The 19,481-nt window shown below is 43.2% G+C and overlaps 1 protein-coding gene across 1 annotated transcript in view; it reads right to left on the bottom strand.

Moving 5' to 3' along the window:
- Positions 1–17,176, bottom strand: part of NRG1 (neuregulin 1) — an 887,736-nt gene extending 870,560 nt beyond the window's left edge. Inside the window, exon 1 of the mRNA XM_074228294.1 lies at positions 16,459–17,176. Within this exon, the coding sequence (XP_074084395.1) occupies positions 16,459–17,176 (718 nt within the window). The remainder of the gene's footprint in view (positions 1–16,458) is intronic.
- Between the last annotated feature and the right edge of the window lie 2,305 nt (positions 17,177–19,481).

Genomic DNA, 19,481 nt, shown 5'->3' with positions numbered 1-19,481 from the left:
AATCATGACACATGTCTGAGATTGCTGTTAGCCTGTGCCATTTGCCAAAGGCAATGTAGCTCAGTTTCTTCTTGCTGCCCACTTCAGGACCCAACTCATTATCCATTTGTGGAGTCTATACTATTTATATGTACTCATGGACCTGCCCCTTCAGCTGCCCATCTAATGGCATCTCAGAATGTATTCTTCATTCACTTGGTTCTTCAACCAGATATTATTAGGGCAAACTCTTTTGAATGAATGTGCATTTCAATTAAGGGACCTCTACAATATTTGGAGACAGTGCAAATAACACAATATCCAGAATGGGAGCATTTGGGAGAAATCATCATTTCAGGGAATCCTTCTTCCATTGGAACTGTTCAATGACTACCCTCCATAATAAGGCAAAAAAATCTACCTTTGTGACTCATGAAGCACTATAGTGTTCAAAAAAATCAAGATTGCTGGTGATCCAAAGGGTTAGTAGAGGCATGTGATCATTATAAATTGACAGTAATATGTCCTCAGTGCTGAACTATGCCCATGATATGGAGGAAAAGATGTCATCAAGATGATCAGAGACTAGGCAGAGGCAAACCAATCTTGGAGAGGAAGCAAGGACTAACAGAAGACCAAGCAGCCCATACACAATGTGGAAGAGGCCACCTTCATTTGAGTGGCCTCATCCCAAAGGAAAGATGGGAGGAGATCTACAAAAGTTACCAAGGATGAGCAACTAAATCTTGATGAGTGGAAATCAGGAAAGATGATATGTTTTAATAGGCTTCCAATTGGCACTAATACTTCTCATACAAAAGACACACTCTCCCACCTCCATGTCTTGGAATGGTTTGTCCCTCATGCCTGAAACACCCACCCCGTTCATTTCCAACTCTGAAATACAAGCTCCTCTCCTGGTCTTTCTTAATATTCCCCCAACCCAAGTTATTAATGGTCTTGCTCTCTTGGAATTATACATATAGTTGGTTTATGTTTATGGATACATGAATATACTTGGTCATATTTCTTAAGGACTTACTACGTGTCAGTCAACAATTACGAATTAAGCCTCTACAATGAGAGACAGACAGACAGACTCAGTCCTTCCCTCCTACAAGTTTACAGGTTAATCTAAATCACTTGGCACATTCGAGATATATACAGTGTAAAAGGGAGGAGATCCCCAAAAGAAGATACATGGGAAAGGGCATGCCAAGAAAAGGCCTCCTCCACGGAGTACAATGGGAACTGAATCTTGAAGGAAGTTGGAGTCACTAGGAGATGAAGAGGGAGCATCCTCTATGGGGAATGGGAATAGTGAGTGCAAAGACATACAGATGTATGATGAGAGGGGAGGAATGGTATGTGAGGAACAGCAGTTAGGTCAATGTATCAAGATCCTAGCTTTTTGAGGAGGAGACTCATGTGGAAGAAAATTGGAAAGGTGCACAATAATTAGGTCAGGAAAAGCTTTGATGCCAGAAGAAAGCTTTCAGATTTATCCAAAGGGGAATCAGGGGCCACTAGAGTTTACTGAGCAGAGGAGTGAGTGACCAGGTAGATTGTGTATTTGGTAGCTGAGATGAAGACCTGTCCAGCCATGTTTCTTTTTGGTGTGGTCTTAGGGAGAACAATCCTCTCTACAAACCATACTGCTTATGAGCAAATTTTTCCAGAGACAGAAGGATATAAGTGCAAGTGCTTCTGAGGCATTGAAGAGAAACTTCTGTATACCTCCCCCCCCACCATGAGTTTGTGGCTAGCCTACCCTTTTCCCTGTATGGTTACATTTATGATGTAACTAATTTATGGTAACTATATCTCATTTATGGTTACATGTATAATTTTGTTTCTATCACACCTTTCAATTAAATACCTTTGTAAAATCTCATGGATATTCATTGGTGGCTCCAGTCATTGGGAACTAACAGGGAGGGGACCACACTAGAATGAAGGTTCCAGCTGAAGCATTAGAGAATGACCCATCCTATCCCTCAGGGATACTTCTAGAACTATAGGGAAGGAGGCAGGTAATCACCCTTCAGGAGGGTGAAACAAGGGTGAATTTGCCAGCATATTTATTCCCAGAGCTTGGAGTTATAATTTTTATTATTAGTACAATTACCACCACCACCACCACCACCACTACTACTATCACTGCAACTACTACTGCCAATTATCTACCTACCTAGCTAGCTAGCATTCATTTAGCCCTTCAAGGTTTACAAAGGATGCCAATGTCTCTAGGACATTGCTTCCAAACAAGAAGTGACAGGGTATGTATTGGGTGGAGAGAGTTGTTTTAAAATTCAGAGCAGAAGGGCGGCTAAGTGGCACAGTACATAGAGCACCAGCCCTGGAGTCAGGAGGACCTGAGTTCAAATCTGGTCTCAGACACTTAATAATTACCTACCTGTGTGACCTTGGGCAAGCCATTTAACCCCATTGCCTTACACAAAAACCTAAAAAAAATTTTTTTAAAGTCAGAGAGAGAGAGAAACACCAGCACATTATAATATGCCCATAGTAAAACAGCGGAGAAATCCTCTTGTTCTTGAACCTCAGTTCCTTCTTCTAGGATCCTGAAGTCACAAGATCTCATTTGTGATAGATTCCCAGCTCATCTTTCCAACACCTTCCACCAGGTTCATCAGCTTCAGTGTTCAGGGCTTCTACATTGTCATTTAAACTCCAATTAAAAAGTTCAAATTTGGAGTCAAATAAAGCAGTCAATGACCACTCCTTCCTCTCAAAATGAGGTGCACACCTATCTTATTTCCAACAGAGAGGTTCAGAGAGGAAGCAATGCTGTTATTCCATCAATGGCTGCATCCCTCTAGAGGCTTAAGTACCAACTGCCAGAATAAAGAAGACCCTACCCCCATCCCACTCCCCCAAGCCAGGGCCCAAGTGTGCCCAGGCAGTCCAGAACCATTAAAAGGTGATGTCATGACTTGCAGGTGAATTGGATTTAAGTGATTCAGGGCTGAGCAAAGTCACCAGCCTCATTCTGTCCTCCAGAGTTATCTAGATGGTTAGAATTCAACCAAGAACCAGCTGATCTCATCTTTTTAAAAAATATCCAGGGAAAAATGTACTTTAGTTTTATATAGAGGTTTGATTACTAGTCACTCCCAAAATCCACTGAACTCAGAGACAAAGAAAATCAGTTGATATTTCAATTATATATAAAGAAAAGTGTCCTAATTGTGGGTAACAGGGAAAGGTTGCAATAAGATATCATGAGAGACAGGAACCTCAGGCTACAGCTGACCTGAGGCTGCTGGATCATAGGCCTTCATGAAGCCATGAGGATGCTCAAAGGAACTCAGAAATCTTTCCTATCTCCACAATATACAACAGGCAGTTGAAGAGGCAGCATTGGCCCCAAATTAATATATGAAATGTATTTTTTCTTTATACACACACACACACACACACACACACACACACGTGTGTGTGTATATATATTTATATATAATATATAAAATATATTTATAAAATCTCATTTGAACCTCACAATGCTTCTGTAAGATAGGTACAAGTATTATTTCCATTTTATAGATGGGGAAACTGAGGCTGAGAGGAGGGAAATGATTTTCCCAGAATTTCAAAACTTGTATCTGCAAGTATTTGACCTCAGATTTCTCTGATTCCCTGTCTGGTATACTATCCACTGTGCCACTGAGCTGTCTCATTAATATTAAGAAAGAATGTCCACACCAGACCATGCCCTAGACTTAATTAGGGAATGTCTGTCAGTCTCAGACTGTTAAGCAAAAGGAACTCTCAATCCTAGATGGATACAGCTGCAAGTTAGAGGAGACTGAAATTCTGGCTCTGTCATTTCAAGCTGTGTGAAAACTCTCTGGACCTGTTTTCTCCCTGGTAAAATAGAAATAAAAGCATTTGCCCTTACAAGCTTCCAGAGTTACTAAGAAAAATCAAGTGTAATATCAAATGTATGTAAAAGCAGTGAGTTCATCTCATCTTTCTAGGCCCCACAGAGATCTGAGTAGGACTTTCTTTCCTTGCAAAGTCATTCCCAAAGAAGTGATTGACCTGGAACTAAGACATTTTCTCATGGAAGACAAAAGGTATTGTAGGTGTCCTTAGATGGGTGAGTGGAGAAGGAGCCAAAGTCCAAACAAACCCATACTGACTGGACCAGGTACCTATCACTAAGATGCCTTTTAGAAACCCAAAGACAAAAGGACAAAATTGAAGACCTGCAGTAAATGCTAAAATTATTTGGATATGAAATTGAGGACAGAGAACAAACACCCATCACCCAACAACTGAATATTTCATAAGATTCCTCCTGCTCAGAAGAGGGGACACAGGAGCTGAGCCTAGAAGGAAGCCAGGTGGAAGTGAGAAAGGAGTGGATCTCTCACACTATCTTATTTCTCCAGTCTTAAAAACCCTTCAGGTGAGCTAATCATACTTGCTAGCTATCAACCTCTATCTCCTCCTTTTATTAGCTAAAATACCTGTGAAAGCCATCAACATCAATGCTACTTCCTCTCCTCTCCCTAGTCCATTAACACCTGCAGTCTAGATCTCAGCCTCATCATTCAACTTTAGATGTTTTGTTCAAAATTACAAGTCATCATTTAATTGATAAATTAATACTTTTTTCTTCATTTTCATTCCTCTAGTTACCTAAGCACTCTTAGACTCTGATGATCACCCTAATTTTCAGTATGTGGGCTTAAGGCATGACCCTTAAGAAAGAACTCTAGCCCACAAAACCCAAAATATCTTGCAGTTTTTCAGTGATTAAAATTGATATTCCTTTGGGAAGAACACACTCAGGTAAGGGTATGATTCCTTATGTAGACAGAGAGAAAGGAGAGAGGAAGAGAGAAGGGGGGAAGGAAGGAAAGAAGGAAGGAAGGAAGGAAGGAAGGAAGGAAGGAAGGAAGGAAGGAAGGAAGGAAGGAGAGAGAGAGAAAGGAAAAAAGGAAGGAAGGAAGGAAGGAAGGAAGGAAGGAAGGAAGGAAGGAAGGAAGGAAGGAAGGAAGACAGGAAGGAAAGAAGGAGGAAGGAAGGAAAGGAAGGAGAGAGGAAGCGAAGGAGGAAGGAAGGAGTTACATTGCCTAACCAGAACTATCCAGTGGGTCTTGACTGCAGCAGCTACTACTACTCACCAACTGTTGTTTGCCCTTCATTCTAGAAGAGGACCATGACATCTGGAAGTTATGGGGTTCATCTCCAGTTGACCTGATCTATTTCTAACCACCGGATCTAGATAACTCTGGAGGAGAAAGTGAGGCTGGTGACTTTGTACAGCCCTGCCTCACTTAAATCAAATTCACTTACAAATCATGTCATCACCCTCCTGATGTCATGGTTGTCTTTGATAACAAAGCACACACAACAATTTTTCTGGATAGTATCCCTTCTCTGTTTTTTTTTAAATACCACTTTCTCTTTGTTCTCCTCCTACCCATGTGACTATTCCTTTTCAATCTCCTCTACTGGCTCTTCATCCAGATCATACCTATTAAGCTTCAGGGCTCCTCAGAATTTTATTCTTGGCCTCTTCTCTAAATATATGATCTCATTTGGTGGTCTCATCAGCTTTCACAGATTCAATGATCATTTCTATGCAGATAATATTAGGATGTATTTATTTCACTTTCAAACTTCTCTTCTGATTTCTAAGTCTCAAATTACCAAACATCAGTTAGACATCTCAGATTCAACAGGTCCAGAACAATTAATTGTTTTTGCCCCAAATCCCTCCCCTCTTCCTAACTCTCTTTTATGTCAAGGTTGCCAACATGCTCCTTGTCACTCAACCCTAAACTCACTATCAGCCTTGATACTTCTCTGCACTCACTCGAAATATTCAATCTGTCAAATCTTGTCATCTCTGTCTTTGCAATAATTTTTAATGTATGTCTTTTTTTCCCTTTAAACAGCTTCCACCCTCAATAAGTTCTTCATCAATTCATATCTGGACCCTTGAAAGATCCTACTGGTTGATCTCTCTAAAAGTTTCAAGTAGATAGGGTACTGACTAAAGTCAGTAGGACCTGAGTTCAAATCTGGCTTAGACACTTAATACCTAGCTGTGTAGTCTTGGGCAATTCACTTAACCCCATTTCCTTGTAAAATGAAATGAAATGAAATGTAAATAAATAAATAAATTGTTTGTTACTACTCCTGTTCACCCTATACTCATCTGCCAAAATGATTTTCCTAAGACCTGACTATGTTGACCCTCATTCAATAAATTTACATTTAGAATCAAATATAATGCAATCTGACTTTTCAAGTCCTTCACAACCTACTTTTTTTCAGTTTTCTTAAGCTTTGTTGCCCTTCACATTTTTTCAAACTAGTGACACTGAGTTTCTTGCTCTTCCTTGATTGCAAAAACCCCAATCTCCCAACTCCACATCTTTTCATTGACTATCCTCCAGGCCAGTAAAGAAGTCCATGCTCACTACTGCCTCCTGGCTCCCCTGTCTTCCTTCAAGATTCAAATCCACCTTTTCCAAGAGATCTCTCCCAGTCCTGCCCACAGCTCATTAGGACCCTCTGAGATTTCCTCCAGTTTTCTATATTCCTCCAAATGTATATATCCTAGAGATACAGAATCATTCATTTTAGTGCTAGTCATTCAAATGTGAATTATGGGGATTTCCTTCTTTCTTTGTATCCTTCACAACTAATGCAACTTCTTTTATATAGGTGCTTAATAAATGTTTATTGATAAGGAAATAAGCCCATCTGGCTAACATTTTGAGTGTGGGAATGGAGGTAATGTGAAATGAACTTTGAACCCTGACTGTACTAACCACCATTTATATAAGTGAGAGCATGTACTGGAGAGTATATGGTCCTGGAATGGAGGTAAAGGGAGTCAAGATGGAGTTTATATGCCAAGCAAACCCATGTTGGCTTGATGGATGTCTATTGTAGTCGTCTCTAATGACATCACCTTATGTTTCAATCAAATCAGATCTACATACCTGGGTACCAAAAGAACTGACTGCTGAGTCACCCTCAGTCGTAGCTGAAAGATCCTAGGGAATGACCATCTGGGTGCCCACCCACTGGAGAATGACTGAACTAATTATGGGATATGTTTGATGGGATGTTATAGTGCCTTAAATAGTCATGAATATGGTAACTGCAACAAACCCTGGGGATACTTATCTGAACTGATGAGAGCGAAGTGAGCAGAACCAAGAGAGTAATTGATATGAAGCTGCAATAATAGAAAACAACTTTGCTCAGAATTCTGATGTTTTTCAATGTACTGCATAAGCAAGACTTTATATATGATGACTCAGATAGTCCTCATGACAACCCATGATGTAGATGCAATTATTATCCTCATTTCAGAAATGAAGAAATTGAGTCTGAGAGAGATAAAGTGACCAGTTCACATTTACTTAGGCTGTAAATGACTGAAGTCATATTTGTACACATAGCTTCCTGTTTCCAGATTCAACAGTTCTGTACTGTGCCATCTGGCTGCCTTTATGAACACAAAATGTAGATACTATATAATATATATACACATATGTGTGTATGTATGATACATATCTATAGTTTAATGTGTATTGTCCTATATAATGTATGTATACACATATATTTATTTGCATTTGATATTGACCAACATGGAAGACTTGGTTTCTAAAGCAAAAATTATTAGAATTAAATAGGAAAGTAAATTATCTGTCTTGGAATTTGAAAAGAAAATTGCTCAAGCTGACATACAACATAGCTTTTGACCTACTCAGTGTCACAAGGTCAGATAAATTTATATTCTAAGATTCCACTGGGAAAGTTGGTCTGGAAACATTAAAAATTGTCCAGAATATATCCTGGAGACACAAACAGAAAGAATTCTGTAGAGAAGAAAAAGGAGTATTGATCTAAGGAAAATCATGTAGATCTACAGGAAACTCATTGATGAATTGATTATTTTGGAAGACATGCAAAGGAAACACATTTTTGGACATGAACAATATGGAAATTTGTTTTGCTTGTGTATGTGTGTATACACACACACACACACACGTGCATATTACAAGAATTTACTTTTCTTTTTACTCTTTCAATGGAAGATGTGGAGGTGAAAGAGAAAAGGGAAGAAAATAAATGCCTAATAGTTGAAAACCTGAAATTTAATTTTTAAAAAAGAGAAGGAACAGGACATTGATGATTGGGATGGCTGAGATAGTTCCTTAATGATCAAAAATGCTGAGAGGTTAAGCACTTAACTTTGCATCACTTTGCCTCTCTCAGTCAGGACAAATGGACTTGAAAAAATAGTGTATTGACAACTGTTTTCTTAACATCATATTCATTTCTACAAAAAGAAAAGGAGATTCAAGAAACCCAATTCTTGTGTACATATTAAATATTTCCTTATCACAACTTTTCTTAAAGTTTTTTTTTGGAATGTGTCCTGGATTTCCTTGGTGTCAGTCTTATGAAGATTATAGACTCCTCAGAATTATGTTTTAAAATTCATGGACTAAAAATTATAAGATGATGAAGGAAACCATTCATATAAAAAGATAGTTATTAAAAAATTTTAGACCACCTAGTTTCTAGTCCAAGGTAAATATTCTTGTATTATAATAAAGAAAAACATGTTCCATGATCATAGTTGATGTTATGGACCAGTGGTGTCAAACTCACAGAAAAGAGGCCACTAAACCATCCATAAAGATCCCTGTGGCAGCATAACAACTTAGGATACCTCACATTAACATGATCTATTTTAAATGTATTTTTATCTATTTTGCTAAATATTTTCCAATTGCAATGGGAGTGTTGTGGGTCTCTTGTTGGCAGCATGTTTGATAACTTTGTAGTAGCTAATAATCTGCTCTGATAATCTCTGATCCTGCCATGAAAAGGGAGGAGGTAGATGCTTCATTTTTCTCTTCTCTGAGTCTACCATTGATTTTTCAGCCACTCCGAATTTATCTTTTTTTTCTGGTGGTTTTTCCCCCTTGACATTGTTGTGGTTATTGTGCTGGTTCCATGATCATTTCTTCCACCATTTGGAGATTGAATTTCTCATTAAGACAATCCAATGATATATTAGCAGCTCTATTTTTGGTAGAGACAGACAGCAGACAGAAGCCAAGAAAGAAAGAAGTAATATGGAGATGGAAGAAAGGAAAGGAGAATAAAGAAGCAGAGGGAAGGGGAAGAAGGAAATTTGGGAGAAGGAAAAGGAGAAGAGGAGAAAACAGGAGAGAGAGAAAGGGTGGAAGAGAGAAAGAAAGAGGGAGAAGGAAAGAAAGAAGGGAGAGGATGAGAGGGAAAAGAGAAAGTAGAGGGAGAAGGAAGGAATGGGTGATATAGGAGAGGGCACAAGAACAGAGACAGAGAAGGAAGGAGGAGAGAAAGGAAGGAGTGAGAGGAGAAGAAAAGGAACTAGACTGAAAAGGGAGGAAGTGGGACAATACAGATGAGACAAGAAGGGAAAAAATGCAAAGGAAAGAGAAGTAGAGGAAAGGGAAGGGGATGGCAAAAACAGGAGAAGAAAAAATTAAGTGCAGGGAAGGAGACAGAGCACCAAAGATAGATGCATATAGACAGACAGGGGAAAAAAAAGAAGAGATGTGATAAGATGGGAAATGAAGAGGAGAGAAGAGAATCAGGAAGGAGAGAGGAAAGAAAAGGAGAGGGAATGGAAGGAAACAGTAGAAGAGGAAATAAGAATGGAGGAAAGGAGAAGAGCAAGGAAGACAAAGAGAAAGTTAAAGCCACAGATACAAAGACAAGAACAGATAAGACAAGATAAGAAATGAAGAGGAGAGAAGAAAGGAAAGGAGAGGGAAGGAAAGAACAGAGACAGAGACAGAGGGAGAGGGAGAGAGAGAAAACTCTAATAGGTGTTGAAATACCTGGAGTCCCCAGTCACTAATATATTATGTCTCCATGCCAAAGTCCTGATCAGTTGAACTAATACTTCCGCTATTTCCTCCTTCCACCCAAGAGTTCTAGGCACCACAAAGGACAAGAGAAATCCAGAATTCTAAGGCTAAGGAAGGAGGTAAACCAAGTATAAAGAAAATTTCTGCAATATTAATAATCTCTGGAATATCTATTGAGACTCAAATATTTTCAACCCAAAAAAAGACTTAATAAGAAAACAAACTGGTAATAGTGAGAGATAGAGATTGGGGAATGACTTTGGACAAATCACCCAGCATATGGCACACATCTGATGCTTCAACTGGCTACATGCCCATTTTTTTGCCTTTCCATAGTTAAAACATAGCTGAGTCCTACTAATATTTATGGGGAAAGTTTTTAAATAATTTTAAAAAACACATGAAAACCTCTAAAATTCTATGTAGATTTTCTTTAGACATTGACCTATGGAATAGCACAAATGATTCTATTTGTCTAAGGTGGTTGAGGTGGAAACAGATATAGCATTGAAAGGAATCACTAATAATCTCCATAAAATTGTCATAATCTGTGGATCATCTATCCTATGCTGTGAGTTACTACAGTGTCCCAAGATTTAAGTCACAGATTAGCCAATAGGCAAAAGATAGGTGTAAGATGAGTATGAATAGGCTATAATGTATTACCAAATCTTTCCTGGAGAAACAAAGAAAGAGGTGTTATTAGAGGCATATACAATGAAAAAAGAAGATGACTTCATCATACATCAAGGGAGATGACCAATGGACAAGACTATAAACCCTAAATCTATCGATGCATTCACATGAGACCTAGAAATTAGCTCCCAGAACAGAATTTATATGATGGGATGGACAAGAATAATACTTGATGGAAACATTTGCATGTAATTAGAGCTGCCTCATTGAAGGGAAGACTTTGATCAATAAGACTGAAAATCCATCAACATATCTATTTACCTACCTACCCTATTCTTTAATCCTTTGAAATCGATTACCCCAAAGTCTAGGGATACATCTAAGGCTATGCAGTTTATTGATACCTTCAGGATGCATTTGACTCTCCTTATAAAACATTGCTACAGAGATATCTTGATTTTTAAATGTGAAGATTAAAGTCTGCTCTCATCTCCCTGGGAAATACATTCATTTTGCTATTAAAGAAAAGTCCTTCTAGGGTATCATTTTTACCAAGTTGCTCAAACTTTATATATAGTTTCCATTTTTAAAGGGACAATCATTGCTCTTGTTCCTATTCATTTTAAATGGCTAGTCATAAAAATGATTTATCAGGTAATTTGGATAAGAGCTAAAAACAATAACAAGAAATACCAGGAAATGATGGGCATTTAAAGGTTTGGGGGCATCCGGTTTTCCTATAAGTCTACATTTAGTTTTTTTGAAGGCACGCAGGTACAGTTGGTATGGAGGCTCTTAATCTATCCTCCTCTTCCAAGAAATGATATCTTTGAGCAAATGCAAAGGATGGTTGTCTCTTCTACCTAGGGCTAGGAAAAGCTAAGGATGATTGGAATAAGTCCACCCAGTTGCCCCACAGAGCCTCTTTGTGATGGGAAAGAGACTAATTCAGATCTTAGGAGACTTTTCCCTAGCTCATGAATGTGGGAGGTGTTCCTTTGGGTGGTTGCCCATCACACTGCTAAGGAAGGTAAAAGTACATCAAAATATATTCACTGGGAATTGTTAGGAAGTACTTTTCTAGGAAAGATGAGTCACAGGGTCCCTTTCCCTAGATAAATTTCTGGGAGGCCAGTGGACAACAGAGTAGAAATATTCAGTTAAAGATGGTTTCTGGTCTGGCACTGTATTAAAGAAGCCATAAAATAGCAGGTAAATCTCCAAGGTGAATGGAGAATACAGCCAATGAAGAAGGGCAATTGAGCACAGCTAGCCAGGCACCCCTATGTTGAGGGGCACTGAAGTCCAAAAGAAGATCCAAAGGTTCCATTGAGACAAAGAAAAATGTCAAATGAGCATTCAGGCTGGAAATAATGGTGGAGAATCTCACCAGGCTAGGGCTAGAAGTGATGGACACTCCACCTGCATCTTTGCAAATGGATAATCACTGGAGGAAGCTTATATTCCAGGGACTCTCCACTGAGGGCATTCTTTTTTTATTTGATTTCCTATTATTGGAAAAATATTTTAATATTTTAATTACATTGGGAAAGCAGATATCAATGTTTTTAAAGGTGTCAAAAAAAGCAATCTTAGATTTTTTTCCCTATTTTCTGAGTGAGAGCTCCATGTTTGAAAAGCAAGGCATTCTCCCAAGCAAGGCTGGACATTTTTTGCTATAAGATTCTCTGACACAGGATCACAAAATCAATGGAAACCTCACAGTCTGCTCCAGGCTGCCTTTTCCCACTCATTTCACATGCATCCCATTCACATGGCTCTGCATTCCAGATGAACTGTCCCCACTTGCTGCTCCCCAAATTCCAACATGCCATCCTCTCTCTGTGTGGCCTTGCATGCTCCTCTTGCCTGGAATGCCATCCTTTCTCACACCTGCTTCATAATCCTTAGTTTCTTCCAAGACCTGACTCGGGTGTCTATTCCCTTGGAAGTTAATCCCTAATTGTTAATGTTCTGTGATCTATCTAATATATTTATTGGCAAAAGATGCCTTTCCTCTCCACCCATCAATGAAAAACAAATACCTTTTGAGGATAGGGTTCATTTGTTAGAGACATAAGAAAAATTAGGGATTGTATGTAGATCAGCCTAGATAATGATTGCTATCATGACTAGTATGAAATATCTTCTACTATCATAGATTTCTCTATCATTTGCTTGAAGCATATGCAGGCTATTGGGACAACTGGGACAATTTCAATGACTAGGGTTTCATCCTAACACCCAAGAACATATAATAAAGATTTTCCTTTGAGTCATAGATATATAAATATATCACTATGGAAAATGTCTGTTTTCTCCCCCTTCCATCATAAGTAATCAAAATTCCACTATCTTTTTTTCCAGTCTTCTAAATTTTTTTACCTTTTTTTCCAATAAACACCCCTGTGCCCAATACCTGTGACTTTCATTGGAATAGAGAACTCACTGTGAGGAAATTCCTTTCACCAACACCAACTGGCAACTAATCTCTAACTTACAGCCTTAGAGCACTATCTGTAGCACTAAAAAATTAAGTGATTTACCCTGTCATATCCCCAAGATATGCCTGGGAAGAGAAGAGATTTGAATACATGTTTGCCTAGCTCTTTTGATTGACTTCTATTACATTAGGCCACTTCTCATCTATATTTTCCCCAAATCATCTTGGTTTCATGTAATAAATATGCACATGAAATTTTAAATGTATATTTCAGCATTGAAATGCAGCAAAATCAAAACTTTTCAAAAATGTTGAAAACCATCTTTGTATATAGTTAGAAAAATACATTAATTAATAACCATAATGAAAAGAAAATCAGTAAAATCAAACCATCTTTCCCTACTGTTCAGCATAAAAAACATATTTGAGATCCACCCCAGAGCCTGTGTTGACAGACTGATTATTTGTTCAATGGAAAAATCACAAACACAAAGACTCTGTCTGGGGAAATGACCGTGCATTTCTCCATGTGTTTACAAAATGCAGACAATCAAGCTGCTTCTGTCCACACTGCTGCTCCTGTAATGTCCCTTTTATTAAGAATAATGTTCTTGGACACATGCTGGAAAATTCCTGCAGTATTTCTCCTGTTTTCCTAATATCACAAGGTCAACCCTTGGGACAAGGAAGGTGTTAAGGGCACAATAAAACACTGAATGCAGTAACTCTACATTCATGCATACATACATCTTAAGAGCATGAAAATAAGTCTAGGCATGTCCTTCCCATGTAAACTGGAAGAGCAGGATCCATCTATGTGGATTCCACTGCTAGTCTCTGTCTCCCACAAAATCATGGGCTTTTCTGGAGTCTATACTGCAATGTACAGCAGGTGGGGATTCAGTGGAAATAAATCGAAGGCATCTGAAGAAGCAGCAGTGAGGTGGAGCAATTTGATTTAGCTATTTTGATGTAAAAAGAGAAAAATAAGAAGGGGTGAAAGGGAGTTGAAGCACTTGTTTTTTACCAAACATGAATGAAGAGTCCCTTGCACAAAGCGAGACACCAAAAGGAAGTGATCATCTGATTTTTTTCTTAAACCCATTAAATTGGTTTGAATAGAAAGGAACTGATTCTTTTCAAATGGGGGCTCTCATTTTGCAGACCATGGTGAGGCAGTAACAGCAATCATCCTAATTAACTATTCCCTAGTCAAAAAAAAACTGCAACTAAAAGCAATCCTGGGCAACTCTTCCCTCTTCCCTGGAGGTTGGTTTCGTTTGGCTTGGTTTGGTTTTCCAGTGATCCAAGACAGCACCTGGTACCACCATTTGGAAAGCCTTGCCAGATTTTCTTCCCCTCTATTCACCATATATTGAGATCCACCTTCTTCCTAGTTCAGCTGACTACAATTCAACTGCATTACTTTCTTCCTACAATCAATTGATCAAGCCCATTAAAATGCACCCATGTTGTTTTGGGTTCACCAAAGCAGAAATTTTCTGTTAAAAAGCAAAAGAAACTTTTCTTAATTGATTCATTTGATCCTTTGCCAGAGGCACTACCTAAGAACGATATGACATCACAGGGCTTGGAAGCCCTGGCTGCCCACCCCAGTGCACCAATGTTAACCCAGACACTAGGTAAGGGCAGGGTTTAGCTTATGTGTCCCCTCATATTGTCTCGGTGGTATATTAGGGAGAGGGAAGGGAAGCGAGATTTCCAGGTCATTTTAGCAGCATTTTGCAGTATGCTGTAACTGTGCATTCACTTTGGCCAACAGCAGAGACCAGTTGCTCTAAGAAACCACAATTGTTTCTCTGAAGCACAAACAGAAAGTAGCATTTAAACAGATTCTACTCCTTTTTCCGCGTCCAGGAATGACACGAGAAATTTGCCCTAAAACATCCAGTGATTTCCTGGCAATCCGAAGGGATGCCACTTTGAATCTCATCGAGCAGGGGCCACTGACGTCACTGCCAGCAATGGCTGCCCTCCTATCCCCTCCCCACCATTCGTGGTAAATGATTCACAACAGGGTCTTCTTTGGGAAGAAGGAAAAGAGGCCTTTCCATGAACTAGGTGGCAGTGATGCCGGGGCTATTAAGCAGGCAGGTTTCCCATTCTAAAATCAGCACCAAGCCGCTGGCCAAGGTTCTGGGCTCGGCGTGAAGGCAGATCCCAGCGGGGGATTTTCCAGGCTTCACATCTATCAGCCCTATTGGGGAATCCCAGCGTCATTCAAATGTCTTCAGCACCAGCTCGGTAAACAGCTCCTGCCTACAGCCTGATTAAGTCACCATGAAACAAGTCCTGTTTTCCAAAGGAGAATTGGACACGGGGGGATTTCCCTCCTGGTCACTGAAGGGAACCAGGGAGACCCTGGCTAGCCCCAAGGCTCAGGCATCTCTTAACAACTGCCCGGAAACCTATGCCGAACAGAACAAGGCTCCGTGAGGTCTGCTAAATCAATGAACTTCACTCCAGCCCTAAAATTTGTAAAAGGTCTGGGCGAAAAAGCATTCGTCTCGAAAGTAGACATTGTGACGGGGTCTTTTGCCATCCGAGAAGGAATATTTTGGTGATTCTGTGGCCAGCCACTCCCCCCCCCAAAGTGGCAACGATCCCACAAACAAACCCCATATGGATGAACAAGCCCCAGACTAGATCTCTATGAAGCTGCCAAAACTGCCCACCTGTAAATAAACTCTCGCCACCCAAGCTCTGGAGCCTGCCGAAGGCTAGGCTAGTAGACCAGGCAGAGCCCTTTCGGTGGTCACATGTTCGCCTTGTGTCTGAAACTTCCCTGTGGCTCAGAGATGCCTAAGCTGAATTCACTTCGTCTTCCTGGGCACAGATCCTCGCTGGAGAGTTTCATAACAATTCTTAGAGCTCTTTGGGGTGTGGGTCATCACAGAATGAAACACATGGACACGCGCGCGCGCGCGCGCACACACACACACACACCTCCATTCTAGAGACACCAGGAGGGACTCGGCCCCAAGTCCATGGGGCAGAAGCGGGGCCCTTCTTCTCTTGGTCCCAATTCAGGGCCATCCAGGAAACGCCACGATGGCAACAGTTCCTGCCCACGGCCCTCACACAGACCAATTCCCAGCCCATCTCGCCTGACACCTGTAGCTCTCCTTCTAGGAGAACAAGGAAAGGAAAGCCTGCTGCCCTCACACCCACCTAGACACCCACACGAACTCGGAAGTCAAGTCACAGAGCGAGTCCCCCCCTCCCCAGGAGTCCCCCCGCCGGCACTCCTGCTGTCCCTCAGCACCAGGTCCTCTCCTACAGAGCAGTCTGGCCCGAGCCATGGATCAGACCCCAAGGAAGCTAGGATCTGAGCTGAGCCTTCAAGTTCCTTAGGGGGGGCACGCTCTACTTCTCGAACCCGTGCCAGGATCGGGAGGGAGTCCATGGGAACCCCACCACCACCACCAGTCTTCCCAGGCGGCCTCCTGCACTCACCACACCGCTCACACAGCAATCGGCCAACTTCCTTCCGGACTTTCCTGCCTGCGGGCAGTGGAGGCGAAGAAGCCTTGAACGCCGCGGGTAGCTGGGTACGTCCGCTGCTGGTATTGGCCTCCGGCTCCATGAAGAAGATGTAGGTGCGGTCCTCCCGCAGCCGCCTAGGCGTAGACGGAGGCCGCGGGTCCCCACAGGGCGCCGGGGAGGCCAAGCCCGGGGCTGGGCCCAGGTGCACGGTGACCAGAGCGTCACGGCTCAGCCCGCCCGTTTTGGCCGCCCACACGTGGCGTACCCGCAGCAGGTAGGGCGCTTCAGCATCCTCGCCGCCGCCCGGGCGGGGGCTGGGGGGCGGCGTGCCCTGGGCCCCCAGGGCGGGCGGCGGCCGGCGTGGTACCTGGCCCTCGATCACCACGCTGGCGCGCTGGGTCCGCTCCCGAATCGAGCCGGCGCCCCGCGGCGCCCACCAGCAGACCGCGCCCGGGGCCGCCGCCCCCGCCGCCACGGCCGAGGTCCGCAGCAGCAGCAGCGGCGGCAGCAGCAGCAGCAGCAGCGGCAGCAGCGCCCGCGGCCCCCGAGCCAGGGGGCAGGGGGGGGCCGGGGGAGGCGGGGCCGGGGGACCGGGGCTCGGCCTCGCCCGGGCCCCGGCCTCCGGCGACGTCGCCGCTGCCGCCGCCGCCCCCCCGCAGCAGGCGAGTCGGGGCCCGCGCCGACCCATGGGGAGGGCTGGCAGGCCGGGGGAGCCCGGACCGCACGGGCGCCGGAGCGCCCGGGGCCCCTCGCCTTCCCGCACGCTCTCCCGCACTCTCGGGAGCCTCCCGGCAGCCGCCGCTGCTCTCTCCGGCTCTCCTCTCGCCGGTCCTCTGGCTCTCCTCCTCCTCCTCCTCCTCCTCCTCTTCCTCCTCTCCTCCTCCCCTCCTCCTCCTCCTCCCCTCCTCCTTTCCCTCCTCCTCCTCCTCCTCCTCCTCCTCCTCCTCCTCCTCCTCCTCCTCCTCCTCCTCCTCCTCCTCCTCCTCCTCCTCTCCCTCCAACTTGCTCCTTTGCACTCCCCCTGCTCCGTAAGGACAGGGGGGCGGGGGAGAGGGCGGGGCTTGTTTGTGGAAGCCGAGGGGAGGGGCCGGCAGGGGAGGGAATCCCTAGTGCTGCTGCCCCAGACTTGGGGGGCCCCGGGGAGAGGGGAGGTGGAGTCTCTGGCTGCTCGGGCTGCTGGCACTTCCCAAGTCTTTGTGCGAAGGGAGGGATGCTGCTGCAGCAGAGCCAGGGCTCTGGGAGTCTGGGTGGGAGAGGGAGAGAAGCTGGGAGGCGGAGTCGTGGGCTGGGCAATCACTCCGGGGTGGGGGTGCCCTTGGGCATGAGAACGCTGCCCCCCCCCCCAGCCTTCACCTGACTTCCCTGAGCATTTGGCCTCAGCTCTCCCAAACCCCCACGGCTTAAACCACCCGGGGGTGGGGAAGGCAGGGCCCTGCTCCCCTCTGCCTGCCCCTTCGGAAATTCCATTCCATTTAATACTGTAAACTTTTCGGTAGGACCTGGCTCCATCACATCCAGGCTACAAAAAGCACACACTTGCAGTGCTCCAGGGGTCTCCTGGGTGATAAAGGAACAGAGAGAATAGCAAGAACAGACAGGAAAAGCAGTCTACAGCCACCAGCCTAGATGGGGGGGGGGGGGGGGGGGCTAAGAGCTGAAAGGCAAAGACAAGAAGAAAATCCCTTACTTTCAAAGAAACCAGTCCTGGCTGGAGGAGGTTACTGGAGAGTGTGGAATAGCTCTCCTTCAGATGAGCAGCCAGGGACAACTTTTCCAAACAATCCTTTCCCCTCTCCGATGCAGAGACTCTGATGTCAGACAGAATACTGGCTTTGACTCTTCTGCCATGCCTCCCTTGCCTCTTTGACCACATAGACCTACTAAAATACCAGCTTAATCTGCCTACAGCCTCACAGATCTGTGGCAATCCCAATGACTAGGCTAGACACTGCACTCCAGCTAATAGGCAAGCTTATTGTGGCAAAAAAAAATTGGTGCAAGCCACCTGAAATACCAACTTACCATGCAAACACTATCTATTTGCTGAAGTACACGCGTGGCTAATACCCCTGCAGTACCTGCTGAAATACTCCCTTGCCTTACTAAAACCTGGACATTTATGCTGAAATCTTATTTTGCTGTGCTAACAAATGAAGATGTCAGCGGCTGCAGGCAAGTGAAGATAGCAAGTGACCTTTGGCTCCAACCCGACAACATTTGTACCATTTTTATCCGACAAGTCATTTTCTCTGACCGGAAAAAAAAGTGTCGTGCTGGTTTTTTTTTTACCTAACAGCCTTTGGCTGACTCCTGCCTCCTCCAGTCCCCCCTCCCCCAAGGGAAAGGAGGTGGCAGCAACAAAATGGTCATCTCTGTCTTCCCAGCATCTTCCCAACAGGCTTTTCAAAGTGCCATACTGATGGCAAGAAGGGAAAATGTGGATATTTGAAAGAGGAAAATGAAAGCTTTGCTTCATTAATTAATTAAATGAATACTTCATTCAAGATAATGACTTAGTTAAGTCAGTCCCAAAATGGGTAGCAGGGTTGAACACCAGTAGATGCACTCCCAACCTAGGGTTCCACTATAGTTATCTAACTGGTTCTAGAAAAGTCTCATTTACATTAAATGAGAGTTTCCATTAAAGAATCAGACCTCTACCACTTGACATCACTTGCCTACCAGAAAACTCTGCCAGCATTGCCCTCAGAATTGAACTACTAAGAAGAGTTGCCTCTGCCAATGCCTTCTCCACAGAGTGTTCCTAGTTTCCTATTCTCCAAAATAGCTTTAAGATGTCACAGTATAACATCACCTAACTTAGAACTCAAAGAGGGACATTTTGCCTAGAGTGATATTAACATTTACCATTATGTTTGAGCAGTTTTGTTGCTTTTAGCCTATAAACAAGTAGAAAACAAAGGTTCTAACCAACAGCTTGGCGATGCTCTCAGCATCCTTGACCACAGGCCGGAAGGCCAACACGTAGCTGC

The sequence above is a fragment of the Macrotis lagotis genome, chromosome 3 (genome assembly GCF_037893015.1).
Source record: "Macrotis lagotis isolate mMagLag1 chromosome 3, bilby.v1.9.chrom.fasta, whole genome shotgun sequence".
Taxonomy (NCBI): Eukaryota; Metazoa; Chordata; class Mammalia; order Peramelemorphia; family Peramelidae; genus Macrotis; species Macrotis lagotis.
This window is presented reverse-complemented; position numbering and strand designations above follow the sequence as displayed.